Here is a 27,395-nt window from a genome sequence, read left to right on the forward strand (position 1 = left end):
GCAGCATATTACGAAACACGATTCGAGCATTAAAACGCGCGAAGAGCTATTAACAGGAGCTCGTTCTCGTTCAATGAGAGCTAAGATTAGCGTGCGGCTAGTGGTTTCGCTTCGTTTAGTTCCGTTTGGCAACGTTTCTACAAACAGCGCGAAAAGTCACTACTTACCCAACGATACCCTTTATTAATAGATTATTACCAAAAACGGAAACAAGATGTAACAGTTGATACTTTTTATCTTTGTGAAACGTTGCTGTGTTTCAATGTGTTTGATGTTTTTCGCGTACAGAGATTTCTGGGACACGTCAGTTTATTGTTCCGCGTTGATGGATGTACAATTGTACATATTTTCTTCTAGACGTATATTTTTAGCTACGTATCCTCGAGTGTTTTATGTATTATAAACGTCTGACAAGTATTGATGATGTAAATGTACCATAAAATAACTCTGATTATAGATATGTTGACCTGAAGTTTAAAATTTGATGAAGTGACGAAATAACATTTGTCAATCATAATTGATAAGTGATTTTTAATATAACATTGTCCAATAGAATATAAATAGGCATTCTATTTAAACCATTCTGTGTCTACTTTGTGTTATACATAATAATTCATAATAATTTTTAACATTTGACCACTTCATATTACAAATATCTGTGAAACGTTTATATGATCCATAAACATACATCTTGTGTATCATGTATATTTCATAACATACAAGTACATACATCTAATTGATCACTAGTGACAGACAGTACTAAGCTATAAATTAATCAATCCATTGTTTACTGAAGAACCAGTCACTTTGTATTAAGAATACCTATAAAACGTTTATGTAATATTTTTCAGCAAACTTTAAGCTTCAAATTGATACATCTTAATCACTATTTTGCAACACTTTTATGTCATCTTTGCTTGTGACGTTAGCTATTTAAAAATCTGGTACTTATGTGTATTTGACCTAATAAAACTTGTATATATACATTCATATATAGAAGTATAAAAAAGATTTAATTCATATTGAATAGTGTTTTCTCTCGAATGTTTCCAAATGTTAGAATTGAGGTAAAAAGTACGCGACGATTAATTGAGTACTTCAGTGAGTCCGACACCGGCCTCATACGATTGCAAAGGTTGTAACAGAGCAGTCTTTATGATCGGAAACCTTGAGAGTCCAGTATTACAAGTGCGTCGAATAATGGTCTCTTTGTCGCAATAATGCAAGCAGATCTCCGATGTTCAGCTAACCGTCGGGTTCCTCTGTTCCAGGGAAAAATGTGGAAAGTTCGATCGCGGAGACCGCGAGCGAGACCAAAAAAGAGACCGCGAAGAGCGAGGAGCCCGAGGAGAAGAACGAGAGTGTTTCCTCGAAAGCATCTAGTCCGTCAGCTTCCGAAAAGTCTAGTTCGGAGAAGATCGATCAGAAATCGAATGCGGCAACCACTGCGTCCGAGTCGAAAACGAGCGTCGTTTCAACGGTAACAACGACGGCAGCTTCGACGACAACGTCGTCGATGACAACGTCGACAAGCACGGTGACGACTACCAGCTCTTCGAGATTCACCACGTGCACCGTTACCTCGCCCACGTCGACCACGAAGCCCCCGTTGAGGAGGAGACACACCACGGGACCCGGGATGACCTTTCCTGCAACCGATCCACCTAGTTACTCGACCAGCATGACCTTCTCGAGAACCAGCCCTCTTCCTAGTCCCCATCTCGATAAGAGGTTCTTCGATAGCAGTTTGATCGAGATGAAGAGCCAGGCCAGCAGCTCCAGTACTCTAGATTACGATTCTACCGAGGAAGTGTGGGTTCGAAGGGTGGATTTCGTTCAGGAAAGGAAGAGAAAGGTAAGTGACGTTTTGATCTTTGGGTTATTACTGTGATTCGTTTATGGGAGGTTTTATTTTTAACTAGAAATCTTCGGTTTCTTCGAAATTTTATTGGAGCGAATAGTATGTGTTTGCCTTCATGTACTTTTGGAATGACGGATGTTATTCGTATACCAATAATTTATTATTCTACAATTCTGTTGTTCTGCTATTTTATTATTCTACTATTTTTACTATTCTGATATTCTATTTTAGTTTTCTATTATTCTACTACCCTACTTCTCTGTTACTCTATTATTATACTACTGAACGATCTTATTACTCTACTTTTCTATGATACTACTATACTGCTGATTCTATAGTTGTCTATAGTTCTGCAGTAATGTACTACTGTTGTATAGATACTCTTGTGCAACTATATTGCTGCACCAAACGACCATGTTGTTACACTACTATTTTATTAGTCTATCATTACACCGTTCCACTGTACAGCAGTTTTCCTATTTTATACTATTTTTGCTTTACTATTATAGTATTATATTTTACGCCTTATACAATGCTACTAGATAATCTGTTCTACATTGCATGTTACTAAAATTTCAAAATTATTGAAATCGTTGAATACATACGCAACTCTACATAATTTTCTAAATATGAAAAACGTAATTCTAAAGTTAGTTACAAGCTAATTTCCTTTTAATTGTACATAAAAGTTCCGAATAATTAGATTGCAACACAAAGCTTTGGTATCCACGATGATTTTATACGGACTGTACGTCGGGTATAAGAGAAGCAGACCGCTGCATCTAATTGTATTAATTGACTAATTGCTACGAAAAGGAGCAGCGTTGCAAATTTGTTTACCGACTTAAACCGTTATGAAAGTGAACTGCACAAACGATGAAACCGAAGATAAAGTTTCAAATTGTGAAACAGCTGTTTGTAGATATAATTGTGCGTACAAGTAATTTATTGGAGAACTTGCTGAAATGACTAAACTTATCAAATTGGCGGCAGTAGGTTTCTTATTCAAAACTACTTTAATTAAATGGAGTGAACTATTATAAGCACGAAATTTAATTTACTTTGTTTAGCTAAGAGATATCTAGTATTTAGTGTGTGTCATATTAGAGAATAAAATAAGGAAAATGTATGAAGTAAATAAATGGCTTATTTAGTATAATAAAAGCATGAAATGACGAACTAATTTTTTAGGTGATTTTATGTCTTTTATCAGTTAGTCTTACAGTGCATAAATTCGCTGAGAAGAATTTTCCTATATTTCTTTTTATTACAATGATCATTGTACATTGTTCAAATTTTTATTACAATAGCAGAGTGAATATGTGAACCGAGTTCGCATACAGAGTGTATCATTTTGAATTATAAATTGTGATTTTCATAGAAATCATTAGTGTTAGATTTATGAGTTGTGATTATCTTAGAAATGAAAAATGCTTCAAAAAGGAAAAGGTTTAAGCAAAAATAGTCTGAGCGATGGGTTTGATTGTTCTCGCTGGAAATCGAACTCGATGAGACGCGTGCTCGTTCGTAAACGGCTGACCATTTAAAGTATCGTTCACAACCAGTAAGGTGTGGTCGTTAAGCATAATCATTGGTGGAATTATGGTTGTCACGAGCGACCAATCACGCGAACGCACGATCAATCGATTGGCTCTTCCGCTTCACGCGTGATCTCGAGTCAAGCAAATTCTTTCTTCCTTTTTATTCTTCTTCTTTTTTGTGGAACGGTGTTTATGCTGTTTTTACTATTCGCAAAACATTCTTGAGAAAGAAAGAACTACTGAAACTTTCATTAGTTTTTATATTTTGATCTAATCGAATTTTAATTTTGATCGAATCTTATTTATTTATATATTTCATTTTTAATGCGAATGTTCTTATTTTAATTTTGAATTTAGTTCATTTGCAGCGTATTTTAATTTTCAATCAGTTTTCTCCTGTCGACTTTTACTTCCAATTAATTTTCTCTAATTTCAACTGTTTTATGAAAATTCAAAAGACACCATTGGACAGCAGACAGATAATTGACAATTATAGTTGATAATAAATTGGCAATTAAGTTCGTATCTCACATTTTTTTCTACAATGTTATTAAAATTCAACAAATGAGTATAATTATTTTTTAATTAATTAATGCTTCTCCACGATGAAATTGCGATTTTGCAGCATGGTCACAAATTAGATGTTCCGTTAAAAAAGAATTTTTTATGATTATCTAGAATTCATCTTCTACATTCATCTCGATTTTTGCATTTATTCTAAAACAAATTAAACAGTAGAAAAAAGAATACTTGAAAAAATAATTTAATAATTATTTATAAATTTATATTCTCATCTCTACCCGTTCGATTTATTGTCAGTAATATTTCAAAAGCTGATGTAACCGAATTTTCGTCTTACACAACTTTTTAAACGATTTCAAAATAACACGCTTTAGAAAGCAAACAAAATTCTATTTTCACAGTATATTTTGATTTAATACGGTTCAAATGGTATTTTTAAAATCCCCGTCCTGTTAAAAAGAATATTTCCATTACGTCAAAAAAATAATTGAGTTTGTCCTATTGCATCGAGGATTACGTTGCAAAACGTAGAATCACGTCAAAAATTAATTTTTATAATTACGATTTCCCGGAATGTCCGTTGAACAATCATCGTTCACAATTCGAGTGAACGTTTGATGTTTTGTTTGAAAATAACCGTTCGTTTGAGTTTTCGCATCTGGTTCGTATTTTTGCAAGATTTTTCGTGGAAGCAATTTACCGTAAAAATGATGAATTTATTCGCAAGGCGGAACTTGCGAATCACGGTCGACAGTTTCCGTAAACAAGCCAGCGATTCTGGGTATAATCGCGATGTACGGTCTGCAAAAAGAGAAGTTCGATGAACTGGCCTCAGGAGACTTCGAGGGCCTTACCTTCTTTCACTGGAAAGGGTAGATTACCTTGGTCACGAAGTATCAGAGATACGAACACGGATCTTGCTAACGAACTTCTTGTCCGTCCTTAAAACAAAGGCTCAACCGTTCTATTGGCCAAAAAGTTCCGTAGCTTTTTAAGGGGATACTACAAATCCTATCTATCTGAAATCTTGTTACACAACGTATCAATTGTTCTTTGGTGTATAAGGAATTTTTATGGAGCAAGATATTTAGTTATTAGTGATCATGTGTGATTACTCACATATGCTCTTCTGTAACATGGATGATTCATAGGATTATTTTTAATACAAAATTCAGCAAACTGAAACACTTCTGTCTACTAGATACTTCTTTGTACTATCAATCTAACATTAATTTTGGTCTTTTTCAACGTTTTATATCATGATAGGTACTCGTATTATTCACTTCATTTCTTCAAAAAAATTCATGAGCTTTTGGTAATTTATTTTGTAAAATCTAATTGAGTAAAAGAAATATGTATATATAAGTTAATTGCCCTTTTTTTTTAGTTTATTCAAATCATTACAAGTGAAGCTATTTTCTTTGAATAATATATGCAATCAAGAAAATTAAATTAATGTTAGGGCACCTTAAATTAATAATTAGAGCGTTGAAAATAAATGACTAAAATTTTGGTGTATATCTAATAAAAATAGGAGATAGTAGAAAATAAATTGCTTGCAACACGTTAACTTCTTAGCTAACGTCATTTTTCATATTTCACATCGGACAAATCATATCAGTTAGAAACAGACGTTGGATGTGCGATAAAGCAGTGAAACCATGATAAACGTAGAAGCAACAACGTGTCCCTTGTGCAGGCAATTTTTCAGTTTTAGACAATTTTTGCTATTTAATCCTGTGTTGCACTCTATTACATATAACAATATTGATAAATTATAATTGTGACAATTATTGCTAAAAATGAATTGCACATTTCATAATCAATAGAATTATCTGAAACATTTCTAGTCTTCTATAAATATGATTTCATATTTTTCTTTTACAAAATGTATTGTACTATTCTTTAAACAAACTTTTCAGAAAAGAGTTGCATCGTAACTTTTTATTATTATTACTAGTCATGTTCTTTTAAAATTAACTAAAGGTTACAACAATAATGACAAAGAACTTCTCATAATTGTAGAGATAATTCTGATAATTATAGATAGTAGCAAACAGTAAACTTACAATAGATAATAGGGGAGTATACATTTATTATAAATAATAAAATAATAAATTTTCGGTGAAATCATTAGAGATGATCCTCTTATTTCAACCGCGTAGATTATCATTAAACATAAGCGGATAAAGTTGGAGGTGAAATTTTACCTTCAAAATAATTATAACACGGCGGATTAGTATCATTATAGCGTGGTGAATGCGTAACGTACTTGCAATGGTAATATAAATACGGTAATATAAAGCGAGGCAATCCCGTTTAGCACATATTTTCCATGAATCCTCGTGTACTACACAATGAAAGATCAGGAAGATCAGAAAGGAAGTGTGTCCTTATAAAAATGGCAACATAACGCGAGTGTAAATGTAATTCTATCTCTCAAAGACTATACATATAGTACTATATATAACATACAGTATTAAATAATATTAAATATCTTATTTATTCCTTTTTGTCCACATTTCAAATCGTAAAACTGAAACCGCTTATAAAACCCCATGAAAAGATTTATTTTTCGTTAAATGGAAACCAGCACAAACTACATAAAAAATAGGTGATTTGAATGATAGATTAAACGATAAAAAGATGACTCGAATAACGGATTTAATCGACAAAAAGATGTTCGAACGTTATTTATTTTAAATTCATGATATCGTTTGGCCCAGATCTCAACATGTGTCTTTAATGTTTCATGGGAGAGGATAGGTGAGGGGTGGTAGGCACACAAGGCTTCCTTTAAGCTTTATCGATTCGCTCGAAAGACGAATTACAATGCGTTGAGGGCTGTTATGACGGATACCTGGACACGTAAGGTCTCCTTCATGGATGCTTTTCGTACGTGAACTGTTCGCTCAATTAACTAACGCTGTGAGATTAGGTCAGTACAGGTTTCGTTATGAGTAACTAGTATGGACTATTAGTTGGTTACTTAATAATACATCGAGTGTAACATTTTTAACAACATCGCGTGATGAACAGTGTTTCACTATATAGGGTGTCTCTGAATTTTCGTATTAAAATACGAGAGCTCGTTATATCATTAAAAGTAGGAAACATTGTGCAAGAGATGATTAACAATGTTTTGTATCTTGAAGTTTTTGAATTTTTAATTTTCCACATTTTTAAGTTCCCAAATCTCTAAATTTCTAAATAATTTTGATTACTTTTCGGTACCCCTAATGTTTAGATTTCCTAGATTTTAAAATTTCTAAGGTCTGAGATTTTCCAAATTCCTAAACTCCTAAATCTCTAAATTCCAAAGTTCTCAGATTCTCAAATTCCTATAGTTCTCAATTTGGACATATGAAAATTTCTAAAATTCCAAATGTAATATCTAAAAATTTATAATATTTCAACAAAAAAAAGATTAAAAAAAATTATTTTGTAATGAAAAGTTTTGCAATTATGGTGCTTTGACCAATCACCGTTAGGTGGCGCCAGGGGCGCAGTTCTATGGCGGTCTTTTTAAAATTCAAAAAGATAGCATTTATCTTTTGAAAGTAGTTTCTTATAATAATCTTATTATCAGTAACGTAAGTTAATAGTTGCTATATTTATTGCTTTTTTGTCCTTCAACCTTTCATTTATGTAACAAAATTACCTACTTTTTGTAATGTAAAATGATTTCCATTAAGATAAGTGATAGATCTATGTAATAAGTACAGCAACTATAAGTAAAATTCACAGTGTTAATTAATTCCAGATAATGTTATTGATCATAACACAAGGGTATGTTCTACTATAATATAACTGAACATGCGATATCCACCTCTGTATTTATCAAACATAGCAAAGTATTCATAGTAATCTCAAGTTAATTGTTGGCTGAGGCACTGGCAACACTACCGTTCCAGAGTTAATTAATACAAGCAATCACTAATTAATCTTCAAACATGCGGTATTACCTAAATATACCTGTTCAACAAATAATTATCCTCGTTGAATGCTAATTATAATTTACAACATTCCATGTTCTGAGGTATCTTTTACTTAACGCACAAGCTACAATTATTTATTAAATTCTTAAACGCAAATTAATTATTAATATTTCCAATATTATTACAATTTATTAATATTACTAATTTAAGTTAAATAAATATTGGAACAATTCATAATTGTATATTTCCAAATTGCATATTTCTCTAAAAGTAAACTATGAAATTATTCAAAGTGAACGGAGTTTATTTGTTGTTTGCGATATTTTACTCTTTGTTGCGTAACATGATCGTCCGACGACTCATATGCCCGTTTTAGAGTACAAAGAATTTTACACGTGCTTCGTTTCGCTACAGGCATCCGAACTGAGTAATTGCATTCTGTGTGCAGTAAATCTATTTTCAGTCTCGACATTCTCACACTGCTTCTCTTCGATCATACTATTTAGTCGACAACTTTTGCAGTTAATTCGTCTTGTTTGATGCCTTTGATTATTTTCTCTTGATCAAGGGTAATTTAGGGTACTTCTTTATCGTTGCAAGTTAAATCTTCGCTTGGAGTGGTTGATCATGTGTGCCGCGTCGATCGTTAGATGGCGATAAGATGCGCTAAGTATGGCGGCAATTTTGAAATTCATTACAGGTCAAAGAAAATTTCTAGTATGGGGAATTAAAAATATCATATTAGTGTTGTATCATGTGATCGCTAATGAGCTTACGAATTAACAGAAATTTGCAAATTTATAACTTTATAAATTCATATTTTTGAATTCATAAATTCTGAAATTTTTAATTTACCAAATTCCTAAATTGATAAATTATCAAATGTAATACTCACATTTCCAATTTTCCTAAATTTTTAAATCTCAGTTACCAAATTTTCTAGTTCCAAGTTTTCCAGTTCTCAGCTTGTCGAATTTCAAAAAGTCACTAGTTATGCTTAATGTGACAGAAATTCTAGTTACGTTAAAACCTAAATAAAATATTACAAAATTAAAATTAAAATATTCTTTGTCATAATTAATTTTCAATACACAAATCGTAATAGTGAAATATACAATACCTTGAAGTTTCATAGCACTGTCAAATAATACAAACTGTAAAATTGAAATTCTATCCCTTACGCTGTCTTCTAAGAAATAGCGAACGGTCAATGTAATCAGCAGGTATAGTTCATCAATTATGGTTACTATGGTAACATCCCATTGTATTTATCCAGCGATAACGTTATGACGCCTCACGCATTAGAACGTGTACATTGCATATTTAAGACGTCTATACAGTGAAGAAGTTTGACCAGTATAATCGATCGCGCATCGACTTCGATTAATCGCGAAAAATAAAACGGTAACACAGATGGTACACGTATTATGAAATCTCGATCGAACGTTTCTCGCACTCGTAAATCGACGTACACAAGACTGTAACAGGTATTATCTTGCTAATCACAATTCATCCGCGATAAGCGAACATTACAACAATTCTTCAGGGAAAATTATTATCGATACGATTCCTCGACAATACCGAAAGATACCATTAAGCAAGTGATAGTGAATCTGCTCGTGACTTGTGGTGCAGACAAGTGCCGGTGCTGTCAGTCAACGATGAAATCTCGATGGGTACACGACCCACCTGCTGTGAATATTTGAAGATCACCGTGGTGCACTATTTACTGCGTAACACGTGAAAATATGTCGACAGTGTCGTTGGGAAGAGTTCGAAAGTACTCCCTTGTGCCGCAATTAGATCGTTGCGTGGAGTATGGAACGTATAAGGTACTTGTGTTCACTTTTTTGTTTATTGGAACAATTTATTCGTCGCGTATTGTTTACTTGTAGTAATATTATCCGGTTTATGAATTATTCATGTTCCGCGTTAATGTATGCGAACTTAATTTGAGGTTAAGTTAGACGTGTGCCTTTTGGCGCTCAATGTATGCCTTCCGAATACGGTAGTAGCGTCTTGAATGTACCTTTTACAGATATTTAGAAAGCAGTTGTATAGATACAAATTAATAATTTGAGTGTTTGTTTTGTTATTAATTTAATCGTTTTGTATTTGAACATTTAAAAACAATTATTATAATTTTTATTTTATTTCGTACTTTTGTCGAGGCTTCTTACAACTGCCTTACCATACACGTTGTAATTTTATAGTAGTCACTTCCTGTAATCAATAATTAATTATTGTGGATACATTGAATAGCAATTCAGCACAGTTTATAATAACAAATTTTTCTTTTTCTTTTTCTAATACATCTAAATTGTCAACATCAAGTTCAAAAAGATTGAATAATGAGAATTACTTATTATTCACTATTATAGTATTAAACTTGCCCATGCGTGCCTTCTGGGTACAACTCGAGTTCAATGCCGTTGCTTAAAATATCTATGAACTTTGAATGTCTAATAGAAAGAATAATTAGAATAGTACTCGACGTATTGCTTTAAAATAAATTACATCTAACTCATAGAACAAATAATTTATTTATGTAAGGTAAGAAATTTATTTTCTACACATAGATTCGAAATAATAAAAGGGGAGGTTCAGTGATCGAACGCTACTCGAAAATATTTCGTCACGAAGTGAAATTCTTGATCGAAAAATTTATCGATAAATATGTCTGCGTTTACTCTAGAAAGATTAAATCGATACTCAAGCATGTTGATTACTGATAATTAGATTTATCGTATTTTAAATTTAGAAGTTAAATTATATCTTAAATTTTCTGTGTTACTCTCGCTACATTTTAGGGGATGATGTCAGATAAGTGAAAGAATTTATACGTCATGTACACCTGTATATTTTTCTGGTATACTTTGCAGAATACGTCATCGTTGTTAAAATAAGGTTGATAATTATTTCTCAACAAAATTTAGGGACAATTACTTTTAAACAAAATTTACAGACAATTAATTTTCACTAAAATTTAAATACAAATTGCAATTTGTGTCCTGTAAATACAATTTAATTTTCATTCGATTTAATTTTTATTCCATTCAACAAAAATAATAATATATTAGAAAATGTTTCCAAATTGAAATAGAGGTGTTTTTGAATCATTTACAAAGCACGTTCACTCGTGATCTGCCGATCAGGATATTTAGTAATCTTATCAGCTCGAGCTCAAGTACTGATTAACTATTGGCAAACTGCATTAGGCTTAAGAGCGGTATAACAGAATCTCCTTGTCAAAAGAAAGATGTATTTATACAAAGTGTAATCAATAGATATAACTTTTAACTCAGTCTGAAGTACACTGTTTGATTATCTAGTTTACCTTCGAACTTTTTTCAATTAATTCTACCTTGAATATTAGTCCTTCTTCTTGTAAAAGACCATTTGTATTTGTGTTATCCTATTAACCATAAGCACTATGGAATTATTTCATTTCATTTATCTAATTTCTGTGCTGATAGAAGATTTTATATGATGATTATATGTGGACTTAACTTTCAATTGATGGAATTAAGATTTTTATGAGGGATGTATTAGATGGTACAGATATATTAATACTAGAGGTCTTATGTGCTAAGTGTGATTGAAATTTTAGGGATTTGGGCTTTTGAAATTTCTAGGTGGATTATTTTTAACGTTGGAAATTTGGAGGCTGAGGAATTTGGGAATGTGGGAATTCGGGGAATTGAGAATTTAGGGATTTGGGAATTTGGGGAATTGAGAATTTAGGGATTTGGAAATTTAGGAATTTGGGAATTTGGGGAATTGAGAATTTGGAGATGTGGGACTTTGGGGAATTGAGAATTTAGGAATTTGAGAATTGGGGAATTTGGAAATTTGGGGAATTTGGAATTTGGAGAATTAGGAATTTGAAGAATTAAGAATTTTGGGTATATGGAATTTGGGGAATTTGGAATTTGAAGAATTAGGAATTTGGGGAATTCATTTCAATCCATTCGCAATCTTCCAATGCATTTCTTTTATCGTATTCATAAAACACATTTCACTGATTAATCTCCCAGAAACATCTTTCCTTCTTTTTGTCAACATAAATCTTTTGATTTCTTATCTACTTGTTACGAGCGAATCATACAACATCGTCAAACAAATTTCATAAACTTTTTCGAGGAAATTTACTTTTATACGATTCGTGTATTAACGTCCTTTCATAGGAACAAAGGCACTCGTGTTTCTTTTTCATTAGAAACGGAAACCGAATGTAGAATGAGCAAAAATATTTCCATAGAAATAATCAAGCGTCATCTGTAACTGGGTTATTGTTGAATTGATTCGGTACAGAGAACCAAAAAATGTCGCTTCTAAAGAGGTCGAAAAAGAGTGCCAAGAGAAATAAATAACGTCGATGGTTATTCATGGGAGGAAAGATATCGAAAGATATCGTAGCCAAGTAGAAAATTTATGTCACAAGTGTATCTGACTCTAAGCAAGACGAATTGGTCCGAGAAATATTATCTGAGGATTCAGAGAACGTGTTCAGATGTTAACGTGTTATGAATACTTATAAATCTGAGAACTTTTAGATTAGGAAATCTCTAAATTCTCAATTTCTCAAATTCTTAATTTCCTAAATTCTCAATTACTCAAATTCCCCAAATTCCCAAATTCCTAAATTTCCAAATCCCTAAATTCTTAATTCCCCAAATTCCCAAATTCTCTAAATTCCAAATTCTCCAAATTCCAAATACCCCAAATTCCTAATTCTCCAAATTCCCCAAATTCCCCAAATTCCCCAAATTCCAAATACCCCAAATTTCCAAATTCCCCAATTCTCAAATCCCTAAATTCTCAATTCCCCAAAGTCCCACATCTCCAAATTCTCAATTCCCCAAATTCCCAAATTCCTAAATTCCCAAATCCCTAAATTCTCAATTCCCCAAATTCCTAAATTCTCAATTCCCCAAATTCCCACATTCCCAAATTCCTCAACCTCTAAATTTCCAACGTTAAAAATAATCCACCTAGAAATTTCAAAAGCCGCTAAATTGCATGAAAATTTATTCGATAAAAATAAAAATTCACAATAACTGATCATTGACATAAAAGAAAGGAGGTCGATTCTTTCTTCCGCGAATATTTATTTGTATTCTATCGCGGAACTCATTGATCCCATATGGTGTCGAGGAGTTTAATTTTCTTGCTGGTTCCAGTGCCCTGCGAATTTCGAAGCAGATTTATTTTTGGTTTCATAACACAACTGTATCATATAGCTTACTTGGTATTCTATCAGATGTCGGAGTAACGCAGTCAGGATTGAAAATGTCAGTCGAGCTTGGAACAGCGAACGAAACGAATCGTGGTTTTCGAATGTATCGGTTTGTTCGGTTAATTCGTGGTGTTAACTCTCGATATCAAGATTACTATTATTTAATTACATACAATCATTTCGCCACAATTCTCATCATTTATACCAAAATACGAAAGTCTGGGGTGTGCACAGAAAATTAATTGCTAAGAAAATTAATTACATACACCGTTTTGTGAATGAAAATATACAACGAAGATAATTTATAACATTGTGCTTTCTCTGCTTTGAAAATTGTTTTATCGCACAGTAAAAATGTCAATTGTTACAATTGAGATTCGACGTTATTTACAGACAGTACGTAGCCTGTGGTATCGGCCATATCCGGTGTTCTCGAGATAATAAATATTGTATAAAATTATGGAACAGAGATACGGTTATTTGTAATCGAACTTTTTTTTAGAATGCGATACTTCGCTTTCAAGATTGTTACACAATTGTTTACCCATTTTTGATTGAATGTTATAACTTGATATCGCGAAAGTGTAAGGTTGATGAAACAGGCTCGCACCAGATAGTCGATTAACCCGTTAAGGATCAATAGTACTTTATTACGTTGTCATTTGAAATTTCCAAACGTCTCTCTAATTAATCTATACTATACCAAATTCAAGTTTTTAATAATTTAATTATGATTAGAAATTTGAAATATTTACTCAGTAATCTTTTCATTGCAATTTTTTCTCTTGTTTAAGTTTCATAATTTTGTCAAGTTTGGAGAAATAGAGGTACTTTTAGTAATATGTAGATAGAGATAATAAACAATTCTTTTTGTTAATTGTGAATATTTCGGACTTTTGAGTAAAGCTAGTTTGGTCAGATAGTTATTAAAATAAGGGATGTTAGGATTTGGGGGCGTAGAACAGTGAATAACAAGGGATAGAGATATAGAGATGTAGAGGTTCTGAGTATGGAGAGATGTAGTGATCAATAGAGTAGGTATCTGTGGATGTGTGTATTAAGGAGCAGTGGTATTTGGGGATGTAAGTATCTAAGAACTTAAGTATTTGGGAATGTGGAGGAATTTGGGGACGTAGGGAATTGGGCATGTGGAGATTTGGGAACGTGGGAATTCGGGGACGTAGAGTTTTGGGGATGTGGAGGAATTTGGGGGCGTAGGGATTTGGACATGTGGAGATTTGGGAACGTGGGAATTCGGGGACGTAGAGTTTTGGGGATGTGGAGGAATTTGGGGGCGTAGGGATTTGGATACGTGGAGATTTGGGAACGTGGGAATTCGGGGACGTAGAGTTTTGGGGACGTAGAGTTTTGGGGACGTAGAGTTTTGGGGATGTGGAGGAATTTGGGGGCGTAGGGATTTGGATACGTGGAGATTTGGGAACGTGGGAATTCGGGGACGTAGAGTTTTGGGGATGTGGAGGAATTTGGGGACATAGGGATTTGGGCATGTGGAGATTTGGAAACGTGGGAATTCGGGGATGTAGAGTTTTGGGGATGTGGAGGAATTTAGGAACCTACGAATTTGGGGACATGGGAATTTGGAGACGTAGAAATTTGGGGTCATAGTGATTTAGTAATGTAAGGATTTGGGAACGTAGATATCTGGGAGCGTAGGTATCTGGAGATGTAGGAATCTGAGAACGTAGGTATGAAGAAGCGTTAATATCTAAGGACGTAGGTAGCTGTGGACCTAGGAATCTACTATACTTACCTAGCGTCGTAAGTATCTATGGGTGTAGGTACCTACGAACGTTAGTATCTATGACGTAAATATTTAGAAATGTATCTACATATAACCATAGATACCCAGCAACGCATAAATCTAGGAATATAAGAATTTCAAAATCTGTAGTATCTACCACCCCTACCACAAAATCATCTACTTTGATAAAACTTAAATTGTAAAACTCATATCATTCCACCATTCGTTCTTCAACCACTTAAAGTCATCGTATTTCACATAAAACTAGACCAATCCAGTGAGACACGATTTAATAAAGTAGAAGAATCGAAACTAGTATGCAAGTAAAAGAAATCTCTTAACACGGATGAACGTGAGATTAGAATTAATGCATACGGCCGTCAATGCAATCAGTTCAATGGCATCGATCGATTGAATTTCTATGGATTCTTTGTGGCTGGTGTTTCTACGAATTCGTTGTAGCATCTGTGCGAGCGATGAATTAAAGGTAGACGTTTTTTCCGTCGCACGAATACGGTAGTTATCGCGGGAATCGTTTCGCGTTTTCGGAACCGTGCGTCCGCGGCGAAGAAAAAATATACTCGCGCTCATTTGTGATCTCACCATGAGATGATCCTTAAACCTTCTGTTTTGAGAACACTTCAGGAAGCTGCGGAGAGCGTGTTTAACGATCTAGTTCCAGATTGTTTGAAAAGGGTACGGTAAAAAAAAAGTAATTTAAAAAATGTTAAAACTGTGGATGTAACAGATTGAAGTGTTTGCTCGTTGAAAATTTGAATCTCTTTCCTTTCATCGAATAATCCATCGTCGTTGTTAGTCTACTATTCTACTATTTTACTACTTCACTATTCTACTGTTGTGCTACTTTACATACTGCTGTCATTTTGTAATATATAATTAAATAGAATTAGACATAATTAATTATACAATTAAGTCAAAACTCATTTTATAAGTTCATTAAATGTCCTTATATTCCGGAAAATATTTTTCAAAAATTCTATAATTTTATTTCAGCTTTCCGTACACATTTCATATAAATTCTTGAGAAACTCTCACGTGAATCAATCTGAGAAATATTGTATGTGCACATATGTTTCGTACAATATTGCATGTGCACATATGAATATAAATGTAGATATTATTGATTGTAAAATGTTTCGGTATGAATGCAAAACAGGAGAGGACATTTACAGTAGGCTTCAATTGTCGTTCATTGGAGATGTTCCAATTGATCTATCGTTATAATTGGAAGCATTTCAAGAATTCATGTAACAATGTTTTTATTTTATCTCCGCCAACAAATAGCCTGTGTGCATAAGGTTATAGAGCTCTCCCATTAAACTCGATTCGTGCAGAATGTTTAGCGGCAGATGCAAAGAACGTGTCTATGAGAAATATACAAGCTATCAATAATTCGAAGCCAAAATAATTTACTCCTCGATTTATTATAGTATGAAACCTTGACATTTGTTTCCGTATATTTTTCCATAGCCTGTAAAACGGTTGGGCAATCGAAAAAACACGCTGTTCTATATTTGGGAAATGTTAGTCATATTTGTCGATAATTTCATCAAATGTATTACACGGTTCAATATTTTATTTAATACTGTGACAGCGTACTTAAAATTTGCTACACAAATAAATAACAATGATTATTTTTGGAATTAAACGTATAACTTTATGTATATATTGTATAATTACATGTATATTCTGATAAATATCAATAAAAGATATCTCTAAATATGTCAAAATTGCCTGACGGGGCACCTTGCAGAAAAGCCACGATATCTAGCTAAATATAAACATTATATAGCCTAGCTCTTAATTAAATAGCGATATCTAATCATAGGTATTATGTAGCTTTAGATCAGCAGACAATAAAATTTCTTCGTCACGCTTTCGGCCAATTCCTGACATGTTATTATTGAATGAATGGATCACATTCAGTATGGTACTATAATCGATAAATTGTGTTCTTCGTAAACACTTTACTTGTTGAAGCTATGAGATAACGATTCTCTATAAACGGATCACAGTAAATTTTATTGGGATAAACAAAAGTGTGTACACGATTGTCGTTTCCAATAATAAATGTTATGTCTGAAACCACGGATGAATAATTTGTGTCTATTTTTCACAGGAACTTGGATCACAACCATTGCCAACGATCGTCACCGAAGATACGGATACTTCGAACCATGCTTCTCAAGATCAGGGTCACAGGCCTCGGGCAGGTCAGATAATCACACACATATTTTACTATTCGTTAATTGAAAAAGATTGCTTAAGCATTTTATTTAATATTCTGAGTTCAATTAGTTTACAATACAATCTTCATCATTATTGATAATCTTTTATTACTTGTACAGAAATATTGGGTTTAAAAATGACATTGCTTATGGTTACCTCCGATAGTTTAAGGACTTTATTGTGATAATACAAACTGTAGTATTACAACTGTAATATTGTATGTTAATAATGCATAATATACCTAATATCAAATACTTCCAAAAGATGTTATTGTATTAGTACTTCAAAAAAATATACAGTTCAATTTTAATATAACTTTCAAATTGTAAAAGAATATTAAGTTGATAAGACAAGGTTTAAAGTTTGATAAAAATGTACTTGCTATTGATAGTAATTGTGTTATCGTTTGTGTGAATAGGTACTTGGGGATCACATTCGAGGAGCATCAGAAAACCAACTTCTGGAAGTGCTCCTGGCTCTGGTAAATCGACACCTCTTCCGCAGCAGGCTGAACCCTCGAGTTCTTCAAGTTCGAGCAAAGGTGGCAGAAAAGCTTCCGGAACACGATCTGGATCAACTAGCCGCAGTAATAGTCGTAGTAATAGCGCCGAGCGTAGAAGAAGTGGTGGTACTGTCGATGACACTGCTAGTCCTACCAAAAAACCAGCACTCTTCGATGCCTTTAGACCAAGGAGTAAATCTGATGCTAGCAAAAGAAAACCCAGTATTATAGCCAATATGAAAAGTGCTGTGCAGGTATTACTGTGATTTTAAAATGATAGCTGTATCTGATATGTACTATCGCTCAAAAGAATTTATCTATGCGCTCTTTCATCTTTGAAAATCCTAGATTTTTCAATTTCTAGGTTTTTACATTTCTGTCTAGATTTCTAGGTTTTTAAATTATTGGATGTTTAAATTAAGTTTCAAATTATCACATTTCTCAGATCTTTAAATTATTAAAATTCAAAACTCCTCAGTTCCCAGATTCTCAAGTCCCTCAATTTCTAAATTTTTGAATCCCTACATTCCCAAATCTCTATATTTACAAAGTTCTAAATTTTCAAATCTCCAATATCCAAATTTCTGAATGCCTAAATTCTAAAATATTCACCTAACCTAACCCCTAAGTATTCAAATCCCTAAATATCCAAATTCCTAATATTCAAGTTATTAGATTTCCAAATTCCTAGACTACCATTTCCTAAATTCTCAAATATATTATTTCCTACTTCTAAACCATGTAATTACATTCACAAAATTGCAATCAGTCTGTTACAAATAAGTCCTTGTATATTCAAGCAAGCAAACATTTTTGAGCAATAGTGTATACATGCAGTACTAATAAAATAGCAAACTTGTACTTACATCATTAATTAAATACCTATTATTTTGCAGCATTCGTTGCACAGAGGTTCACACGGAAGTTCAACAACAGATATACGTACCGACAAGGATCACCATAGGGATAGTAAGGATCACAAGGAAGGTAGAGAGCCTGTTGGACGTCCACGAGCTGGTTCTGAAAGTAGCAGAAACCCTGTGAGCAAAGTTATGGATCTCATTAGACATAGAAGCCACAGCGCCCTTAGTTCGGACGACAAACGTAAAGTAAGTACATTGTTAAAATTCCTGTTTCTTTTCTTGTAAACTGCATAATTAAGAATAACTCCATACACGTATTATGTAACGTAAAAGTGCTAAGGAAAGTTACCGATCGAGCTCCGCATACTCCTCCAATAGGTCTCTGTTTTATCATTGCGGGTAACAATTGATCAGTGCACAGATCTGATAGAAGATAGACCAACGATGGGCAAGTGTGGCTGCAAGATAGTTATCTTTTTAATTTTAATATATCAAGTTTGTACATTTCTAAATTTATAAAATTCTATATTTAAATATTTTTAATATCTGAGGCACTAAATCCCAAGTTTGTTAAATTTTAAAATGTCTAAATTTCTGAATATCTAAATGAATACCTAATTTTTTTAAACATCTGAATTTGAAAATTTGTAATCTTCAATGATCTTCAAGCTTGCTCACAGATAAATACCATAAATGTACATAAAAAATTACATTTTATGTGGCAATATAAGATTCTATTGCTTTTTCAAAATTGAAAATCTGCATGATTTCAAAAATTACTTAGAATTATTCAGTAAATTAATTTCTGTAATATGTATAAGAGCCACTGGAATTGTCAAAGTGTAGTATTCTCTCAACTATCATTTTTACAATTGTAAATGCGAGAAAGAAACTAATTCCAGAAAAATTCTTACTGGTTCCATTTTCTTGGCTATATCTAATTTCATTTGAAGGTGTAGTCGACAACGTTCATTACTTTCAAGCATTCTTGCAATCGTGAATTAGAGAAAGAAACTAATTTAGGAGGAATTGTTGTTGACTCCGCTCGCTTTTTGTCATCTTGAGACGAAGAATTCAAAATTACACCGGGCTACTTTATTTCAATGTTTCCTCCGTCGACAGAGCGTGACTTTAGAAGCGAACAACCGCGCTGCTTTGCTCTAACAATGGTATCTCAGCGAACAAAAGAATGATCTCTGAAAGCAGAGAACACATGTTTTGACGTCGACAGTAAGGTAGAAAATCTTGTCATCTTAAGCTCCATGCAATCGTATTTCATGTACTTTATTCCAGGTATTCGATTTTCCCTGTAATTTAAGTTGCGAAATTTAACAACGCAACTGTTCATTTCAGAGCTCCTCAAAGTTTTATGCGTTAATGTTCACCTTGAAAAATAATTCTGAATAATTCTGAAAATCAATGATTCCAAAGTCCTACAATTTCATTAAAATATTTTAATTTCATTTACAGTAATTTAAAAATTCAAAGAAGTTAAAATTCAAAAGTTCCAAAACCTCTCTGCCAGAACATGAAAATATTTTTGAACGTATTCATTATAATATTGCATTATATAATAATAACTATGACATTCAAATCGAAACCTATAACGTTATAGATCTATTTTAACATTCTTTTTTGCAAAACCTTCATGCACCGATTCCTATTAATTGCTTCATTTCAATGCAGCATTTGCATTTGATGTAAACATGCTTTAAATATAAAACTATAAGAAGGATGTTGAGTGATATTTAGTGAAAACGATTCTCTGCGTGTTTCGACGACCTGAACCTATGTTATATGACTCGTTAGCGCAAAAACCAGTTTCGTTTCTCTCATCGTAAGAAATTTCGTTGCTTCGAGACTTTATCGTCGCTTCGTGTTAGCGATGCTTCTCGTATTTGCCTTCATCTTTTACTAACCACAATTTTATTCTCGGAAAAAATTTACTTTGCAATCAGTGTCGCGTCAGTTTAAACAACTTAAAGCATTTTATTAGTGAATAATTTGTTGATACTTGAAACCTTCGTTTGATAGTGAACTTCGTTGGTACTTGAACTTTTGTTTGATAGTGAACTTCATTGGTACTTGAAGCTTTGTACCAATATTAATGTAACGAATTATGGTGTTCTTTAGACAAAATTAAGTGCGAGTCAGTGTTTATTATTTAAGGAAATTTCGAAGGAAATATTGAAGTTTAGTTATGAGGAAAATTGGGCAACCCAACATGACCACAAAAAATTTAACGTTTCACAGAAAATGACATTAGTGTCGTTTAAGTGGCGTTAGTAACAAAACTGCGTTTCTACAATAAAGTTGTGCAGTTGCAAAACACTTCGAAAGTAATAAGTTTTTTTATGACGTTGAATATGTATGAAAACGTATGAAATACAAAAAAGATATAATGTTGAAGTTCATGTTCCACATAAGAGTGCTAACTTGTAATTTTAACTTCAGAACGTAAGATACTAAAAAATTAAATCAAATGCATATACAATATAGAATGGTAATATCTGGATATAATCTGTGGATATTAAAATGAAGGCATATTTGAATCTAGGAATATTGGGAGACAGAATATCCACAAATATTTGTCTTGGGACAAACAACTGCCTCTGGTAATCAGAGTCTAGGTATATAAAAATTTAAAGATATTTGAGATCTGAGTATATTAGTATCTATGGTTGTTTAGAATCTAGAGGTACATGTTATGTACAGTTTTTTGGAATATGGGGATATATGAGATTGTAGGTTAATTGAGGTCAAGTAACATATGCATATATGGGCTAGAAGGTTAGCTTACAAGGTTGTTAGATTTAGGGATATTCAGAGTGTAAGGGTACCAGATTAACTGGTGTTAAATGAATGAACATAAGAATGTATAAACCTGTCGGCATCTAGAGATTAGAACAAACAAGTGTTTTTAATCCAGATATATTTATGTAAATACCCCTAGAAATCAAGAACTGTATCTAAAGACGTAAAACTACACGAATCTGAAGACATAGCCAGTATCACACATATCCAATTTTTTATAACACCGATGTGTAACATTGACTCTAACACGCGATATCACGTGATGTAACATTTAGTGTCGACAGTCGAGTACGCGAAATCGCGTGAGTGTTCAGTGCGCTATCGACAGCCGAATACAATCGGAGTGACCATTTGCATGTGTTAATATCGCTAGAAAGTTATTGTTTGACCGGAATGTGTTAAAAGGTACTCTTTTTCTTGCAGTGTCACGATTATCGAAAATACGTTTCGAAATACGTTTCGCGTTATCACAAACATGTTACATCAGATGCGAAAGTCGGGTGGGTTTAATTATAATTTTTCATTAGCCGTGAAATGGTTGGACATGCAAATAGGGTTCGTTGCGCAGGTGGCTCGAATCGTAGCTAGAGAATGTAACATTTGAATTTCGGTGGGAGGGAACACGTGTGTATGCACGTGTGACTGGCAGACATACGTAAGTTTGTGCGTGTGCGAGTATGGAACGGAGAAAAAGACGGATTCAAAGGCGAGTTTTTCAGTCAGTGAGTCGCGGAACTTGCAGCGTTCAAGGTGCTAACGCGAACACGAGTGCATTCTCGTTGAAACGCGGGTGATTAGGATTTGGCCAAGATCGTACATATTCATCGGTACACGTGCAATCTTGACGGCGAATTTCAACTAGCTTTTGTTGATAACAGTGATTCGTGGAATTTTTCGTGTTGCAATTATAGTTGTAGTCCGTGAATTCGATCGAATCGATTTAGAAGATTAATTCGCGAGTCATCTTTTTTTTGAGAAACGTTGGACCTTATTGTTTGCCGATAATATTTGCTAATTCGAATCGTAATGCGGACTTATCAAGTGATATTGCATCGATGGTAATCGGTATTTATTATTCTGACGTTGATCAGCGTAATGTGTGAACTTCTCAAAGTTATCGAATATTAATTGATGATCTTTGCTCGAGCGATTGAAAAGTATTTGAGATTTCTAGTGTTTGATTGTTTGAACTTCAGTCGCTTGATTACGTAAAGCTTGACTTCTTAAAAATACTGTCCTTCGAACAGTAATTCATTTATATTTATTCGTTCTTTTAACAAAAATTTTAGCTTGAATTTATTAACGTTATTTGGTCGATAAAGTCACGATTTTTAATTTTTAATTTGTTCACTAAAATTTAGCATATAATATTTTTGAATTAAGCAACAGTAGAATTAATAATTTTTTAATTTTGTTGTAGTAGAATAGATTTGCATATCAAACGAAAGAAAGTTTAGTATGAATTAATAGTAATTATTTAATGTTACATTCATTAACGAAATATCATGTAAGAAATTATTTTTACGCAGTTCCAGTTTTAATGAAAGCTTCAGTTTAAGCGCATATGTATCAGTTTCAATTAACGGACTGCGTGTCGGGGTCACCGGTGACCGTCTCATATATAATGTGATCGAATAATTAACAAATGAAAATGTTAAATAACATTGCTATTATAATAATACTAATATATGGTAAAAATTCAAATTACAAAGATTAGCTATCTGCATTTTTAATAATCAGAATACAGTGGACTTTAATTATATTGCCACGTATGGAGATGCGTTAACGAATTTTTTAAATTGATATTATATCTAATGGGACAAAATATTTTTTTTTATAATGTGACAATATATTTTAGGGTGATATAACGAGTGGTTAATGTGTAGGTTTTCATGTTAAAAATTATAAAATTGTCAAGGTTAGAAATTAAGATCTTCAATTTAGAAATTTAGGCATTTAGAAATTCAGAAATTTAGAAATTTCCAAATTTGAACATTCATAACTCAACAATTTCGTGTTCTTTGATATTTGAAGACTTGTAAGTTTCACTTCTTCAAATTTTTAATATTAGAATTTTCGAAATTTCAAAGTAACTCATAAATGGTCATATAACGCGTGGATATCTAACGTGTAGTAATATAACGCATGGAAACTAAACGTATGGAAATACAATGCATGGAAAACCAATATGGAGAAGTACGACACGTGATAATGCAAAATATGTGACAATAGAAGAGTAATATAGTGGTGAGGTGTCCAGTGCGTGTAAAAGTGCCTTATAGCGAGAGTCAACTTTATCTAATAGTTCAAACATTCATATTTTCACTAATCATATTATTAGATATTGATAATTACTTATCAATCATAATCAATAAATAATTTCAATCAACAAGTAATTGATTACGATCGATAATTAATACCCAATAATATAATTATCAGTAATCTGACTTTAACAATACAGTTATTACAAATATCTATTTTTAACATAGCAGTACATCTATTTTTACCACAACATTGTTAATATTATAAAATTATATTTGTCCCCAATTTTTATTGCTCAAAGAACATCTCCACAGCTATATTTTTATATCAGAAAGAAACGTATAGCCGCAGATTTTCGGCATAAAAGACGCTGAATGTTAACTTACGGTCACGGAGGATGTCTCGAGTTCATCGACGAAGCTTCTCTCCATTGTTCGGTTCTTCTAAATTGAAAGCTAGCAGCTCGTGCTACCTTTTTTCCCCTCTTTCACCTTTCCCACCTGTGTAAGCTTTATACGCGGCGAAGCATACGTGTTCACTCGTTTTCTTAGTCCCTTCGTAGTTTCACAATATCTTCTTTGCTCGGCATCGTTGCGTATCGCTAAATTTATGGACGTTTAAAGCACAGCAACGTTTGCACCGGGAAATATTTGTAGACATTTTTTACTGTGTTTCCTTTCTGATAAACGTTCAATATTTATCCCGAAGTCACGATTTCCACGTTAAATCCTGCACATTGTCTGTCTCCGGGCTTTTTTGGAGCTGCTTTATTTGACGACCTACATTCCCTGTTTTAGGAGCAAACTATGTCGAGCAAATTCTTTTCTTCCCATTGAATGTCTTATGAAAGTGATAACCTATGTAAATCACCGGCATTGTTTCCACGGAGCAATATCGTTTGCATGGAAATGTCACATGATTGAATCTTGCAAAGTTATTTGGTGCGGTTGTCACATTATTTGTTACGATATTTTATCACATGCAGCCTCGATAATTTTCTTCATAATACTAATAATTGGTATTAGTATTTCAAATTTACTTCCTTTACGAAATTTCTTGTTATGCTACAGTGTTATTCTAAATTATTGTAAGTGTGGAATTTTGGAAATTTAGGAATTTGGGATTTGGGGAATTTGGGGATTTGGGGATTTGGGGATTTGGGGATTTAGGGATTTAGGAATTTGGAGGTTTGGGAATTTGGGAAATGGGGGATTTAGGGATTTGGAGGTTTGGGAATTTGGGAATTGGGGGATTTAGGGATTTGGAGGTTTGGAAATTTGGGAATTTGGGGATTTGGAAATTTGAAAATTTGGAAACTTGAGAAATTGGAAACTTGAGAATTTGAAAACTTGAGAATTTGGAAATTTGAGAATTTGAAAACTTGAGAATTTGGAAATTTGAGAAATTGGAAACTTGAGAAATTGGAAATTTTAGAATTTGGAAATTTTAGAATTTGGAAACTTGAGAATTTGGAAACTTGAGAATTTGGAAATTTGAGAATTTGAAAACTTGAGAATTTGGAAACTTGAGAAGTTGGAAATTTGAGAAATTGGAAATTTTATAATTTGGAAATTTTATAATTTGGAAACTTGAGAAACTGGAAATTTGGGAATTTGGGAATTGAAGGTTTTTAAGATTTGGAGACATGGAAATTTCATAATTTCAGAATTTCTCCATCTAAATTAGTATCGATCGAAATGTAAATGTTAGTCTTCACATGTATCGATAGCTTATCAGTTTTCTATAGTACTTACATTTGGTACTGTTTCCAAATTTTGTTACCTTAATCTTATCTTACTATTAATTATTTTGTTTTGATACTTCGGTCAACATTGATCAAGTTTTTGTATATTGTACTATACTATCATTATATTATCATTTCACTATTACATTAATCTCACGCATATACCCTCGATTTTGTATGAGATAAACTCAAGCTTTATCAAGCTTTCCTACAGCGTAGAAGCAAGATACAAACATATTTAAGAACTTCAACTGTTGATAATAATCCTATAATGATATGAACTGTGTTGTAATAACATCTGTGTTTTGCATCTGCTGCATATGGACCGTCATATGCGTCGGGTTCAATTGTATATTTACATCTTCTGATACATTTGCGATATATTAATTGTAAACAATTTTTTTGATCGTGTATTTATAGATCTGTGATAAATTAGACGATTACATTTTATTTTCGTGACGGTGTTTACGTAAATATATTTAGTTTACATTTTCAAATTTATAAATTTTCAAGCTTTTCGAATATTTAAACTATCAAATATTTTAATTTTTCCAAATTCTCGAGTTTCCAAATTCTCAAGTTTCCAATTTCTCAAATTTCCAAATTTTCGAGTTTCCAAATTCTCAAGTTTCCAAATTCTCAAATTTCCAATTTCTCAATTTTCCAAATTCTCAAGTTTCCAAATTCTCAAATTTCCAATTTCTCAAATTTCCAATTTCTCAATTTTCCAAATTTTCAAGTTTCCAAATTCTGAAATTTCCAATTTCTCAAATTTCCAAATTCTCGAGTTTCCAAATTCTCGAGTTTCCAAATTTTCGAGTTTCCAAATTCTCAAGTTTCCAAATTTTCAAGTTTCCGAATTCTCAAGTTTCCAAATTCTCAAGTTTCCAAATTCTCAAGTTTCCAAATTCTCAAATTTCCAATTTCTCAAATTTCCAAATTCTCAAGTTTCCAAATTCTCAAATTTCCAATTTCTCAACTTTCCAAATTCCCAAATTTCCAAATACTCAAATTCCCAAATTCCCAAATTTTCAAATCCTTAAATTTCCATGCCTCCAAATCTTGAAGTCCCTCAATTCCAAAATTTCCAAACCTCCAAATCTCTAAATCCCCCAATTCCCAAATTCCCAAACCTCCAAATCCCTAAATCCCCAAACTCAAATTTCTAAATTCCCAAAATTCCCCAAATTCCACACTTACAAACCTGCAACCTTCAAAATCCCAAATTCTTTACTTATCTCTCTTCACTAACGCCACCCGAACTACACACTAAAACAATCATGATCAAATATTACAAGATACCGGTCCACCAAAATTCGATTTCCCGTTAATCGGAATGTTGATAAAATATTCCAGCTGATTTCTGTTTACTGTAAAAGATATCATATTTTTACGAACTGACTGTTGATAGAGAAAACGTCACCTTAGTGGACAATTTAAAACGCAAATTTAATCCTCTATCGTACCGTTATCGCGCTTGGTACACAGCGCCTCTTCTGATATCGCGAATATAAAGTATGTTTTGTATTTTCAGCGTTTCTTAACGAGCATTGACTTTCAAAATTGAATAATACCAAAGAAATAGTTAGGTTTCGTATAGATGGAATATTTTTCACGTTTCCGGTTTTACATAAGTGGTGACAAGGACGGTTTTAGCGAAAACAGTTGCTGTTAATGTGACCTTTAGTTATTATCATCGGTCGGTTTTCACTTGTTAATTCATAGAAACACTGCGTATATACTGTGACGCGTAGGAATGTAAATGTGTGACTCTTTGCTGTAAAACGATTCAAAGACTATAAATATATTGTACAAAATGTAATCGTTCTTTCTGATAACAATATTCACAGTATTTAAAGACATATGTGATGCGATAACATGCTCATTCTGTTAGAAACATGACAAGTGACTTGTGTTAGACACCGTGGTAGTGAATTATAAATAAATGATATTTTCTGTTATAAGTTAATTTAATTCGATTTTCACTTGTATACACGTGTTGTATTTCTGTGTTACATTTCCATGCGTCGTGTAGTTCATCTGCGGCAATATAACGAAAGTCTATTGTATTGCACAAAATGTTTTCTGTAAGAGAGA

At 32.9% G+C, this 27,395-nt stretch overlaps 1 protein-coding gene and 2 long non-coding RNA genes across 4 annotated transcripts in view; 1 reads left to right on the forward strand and 2 right to left on the reverse strand.

Annotated features, from left to right (window-relative positions):
* Positions 1–27,395, forward strand: part of SNF4Agamma (SNF4/AMP-activated protein kinase gamma subunit) — a 157,486-nt gene that overhangs the window by 40,631 nt on the left and 89,460 nt on the right. For both annotated transcript variants that reach the window (XM_012292977.2, XM_012292981.2), the window contains exons 3-6: positions 1,272–1,855; positions 17,004–17,097; positions 17,532–17,869; positions 18,512–18,724. In XM_012292977.2, coding sequence (XP_012148367.2) covers positions 1,272–1,855; positions 17,004–17,097; positions 17,532–17,869; positions 18,512–18,724 — 1,229 coding nt within the window. The remainder of the gene's footprint in view (positions 1–1,271; positions 1,856–17,003; positions 17,098–17,531; positions 17,870–18,511; positions 18,725–27,395) is intronic.
* Positions 5,988–9,971, reverse strand: LOC143264495 (uncharacterized). Its single transcript, XR_013038241.1, has 3 exons — positions 8,983–9,971; positions 8,758–8,892; positions 5,988–8,576 (listed from the first exon to the last, which is right to left on the reverse strand). It is a non-coding gene; the product is annotated as an uncharacterized LOC143264495 (long non-coding RNA).
* On the reverse strand, positions 18,734–24,605 carry LOC143264496 (uncharacterized). Its single transcript, XR_013038242.1, has 3 exons — positions 23,941–24,605; positions 19,393–19,674; positions 18,734–18,936 (listed from the first exon to the last, which is right to left on the reverse strand). It is a non-coding gene; the product is annotated as an uncharacterized LOC143264496 (long non-coding RNA).

The sequence above is a fragment of the Megachile rotundata genome, chromosome 5 (genome assembly GCF_050947335.1).
Source record: "Megachile rotundata isolate GNS110a chromosome 5, iyMegRotu1, whole genome shotgun sequence".
Taxonomy (NCBI): Eukaryota; Metazoa; Arthropoda; class Insecta; order Hymenoptera; family Megachilidae; genus Megachile; species Megachile rotundata.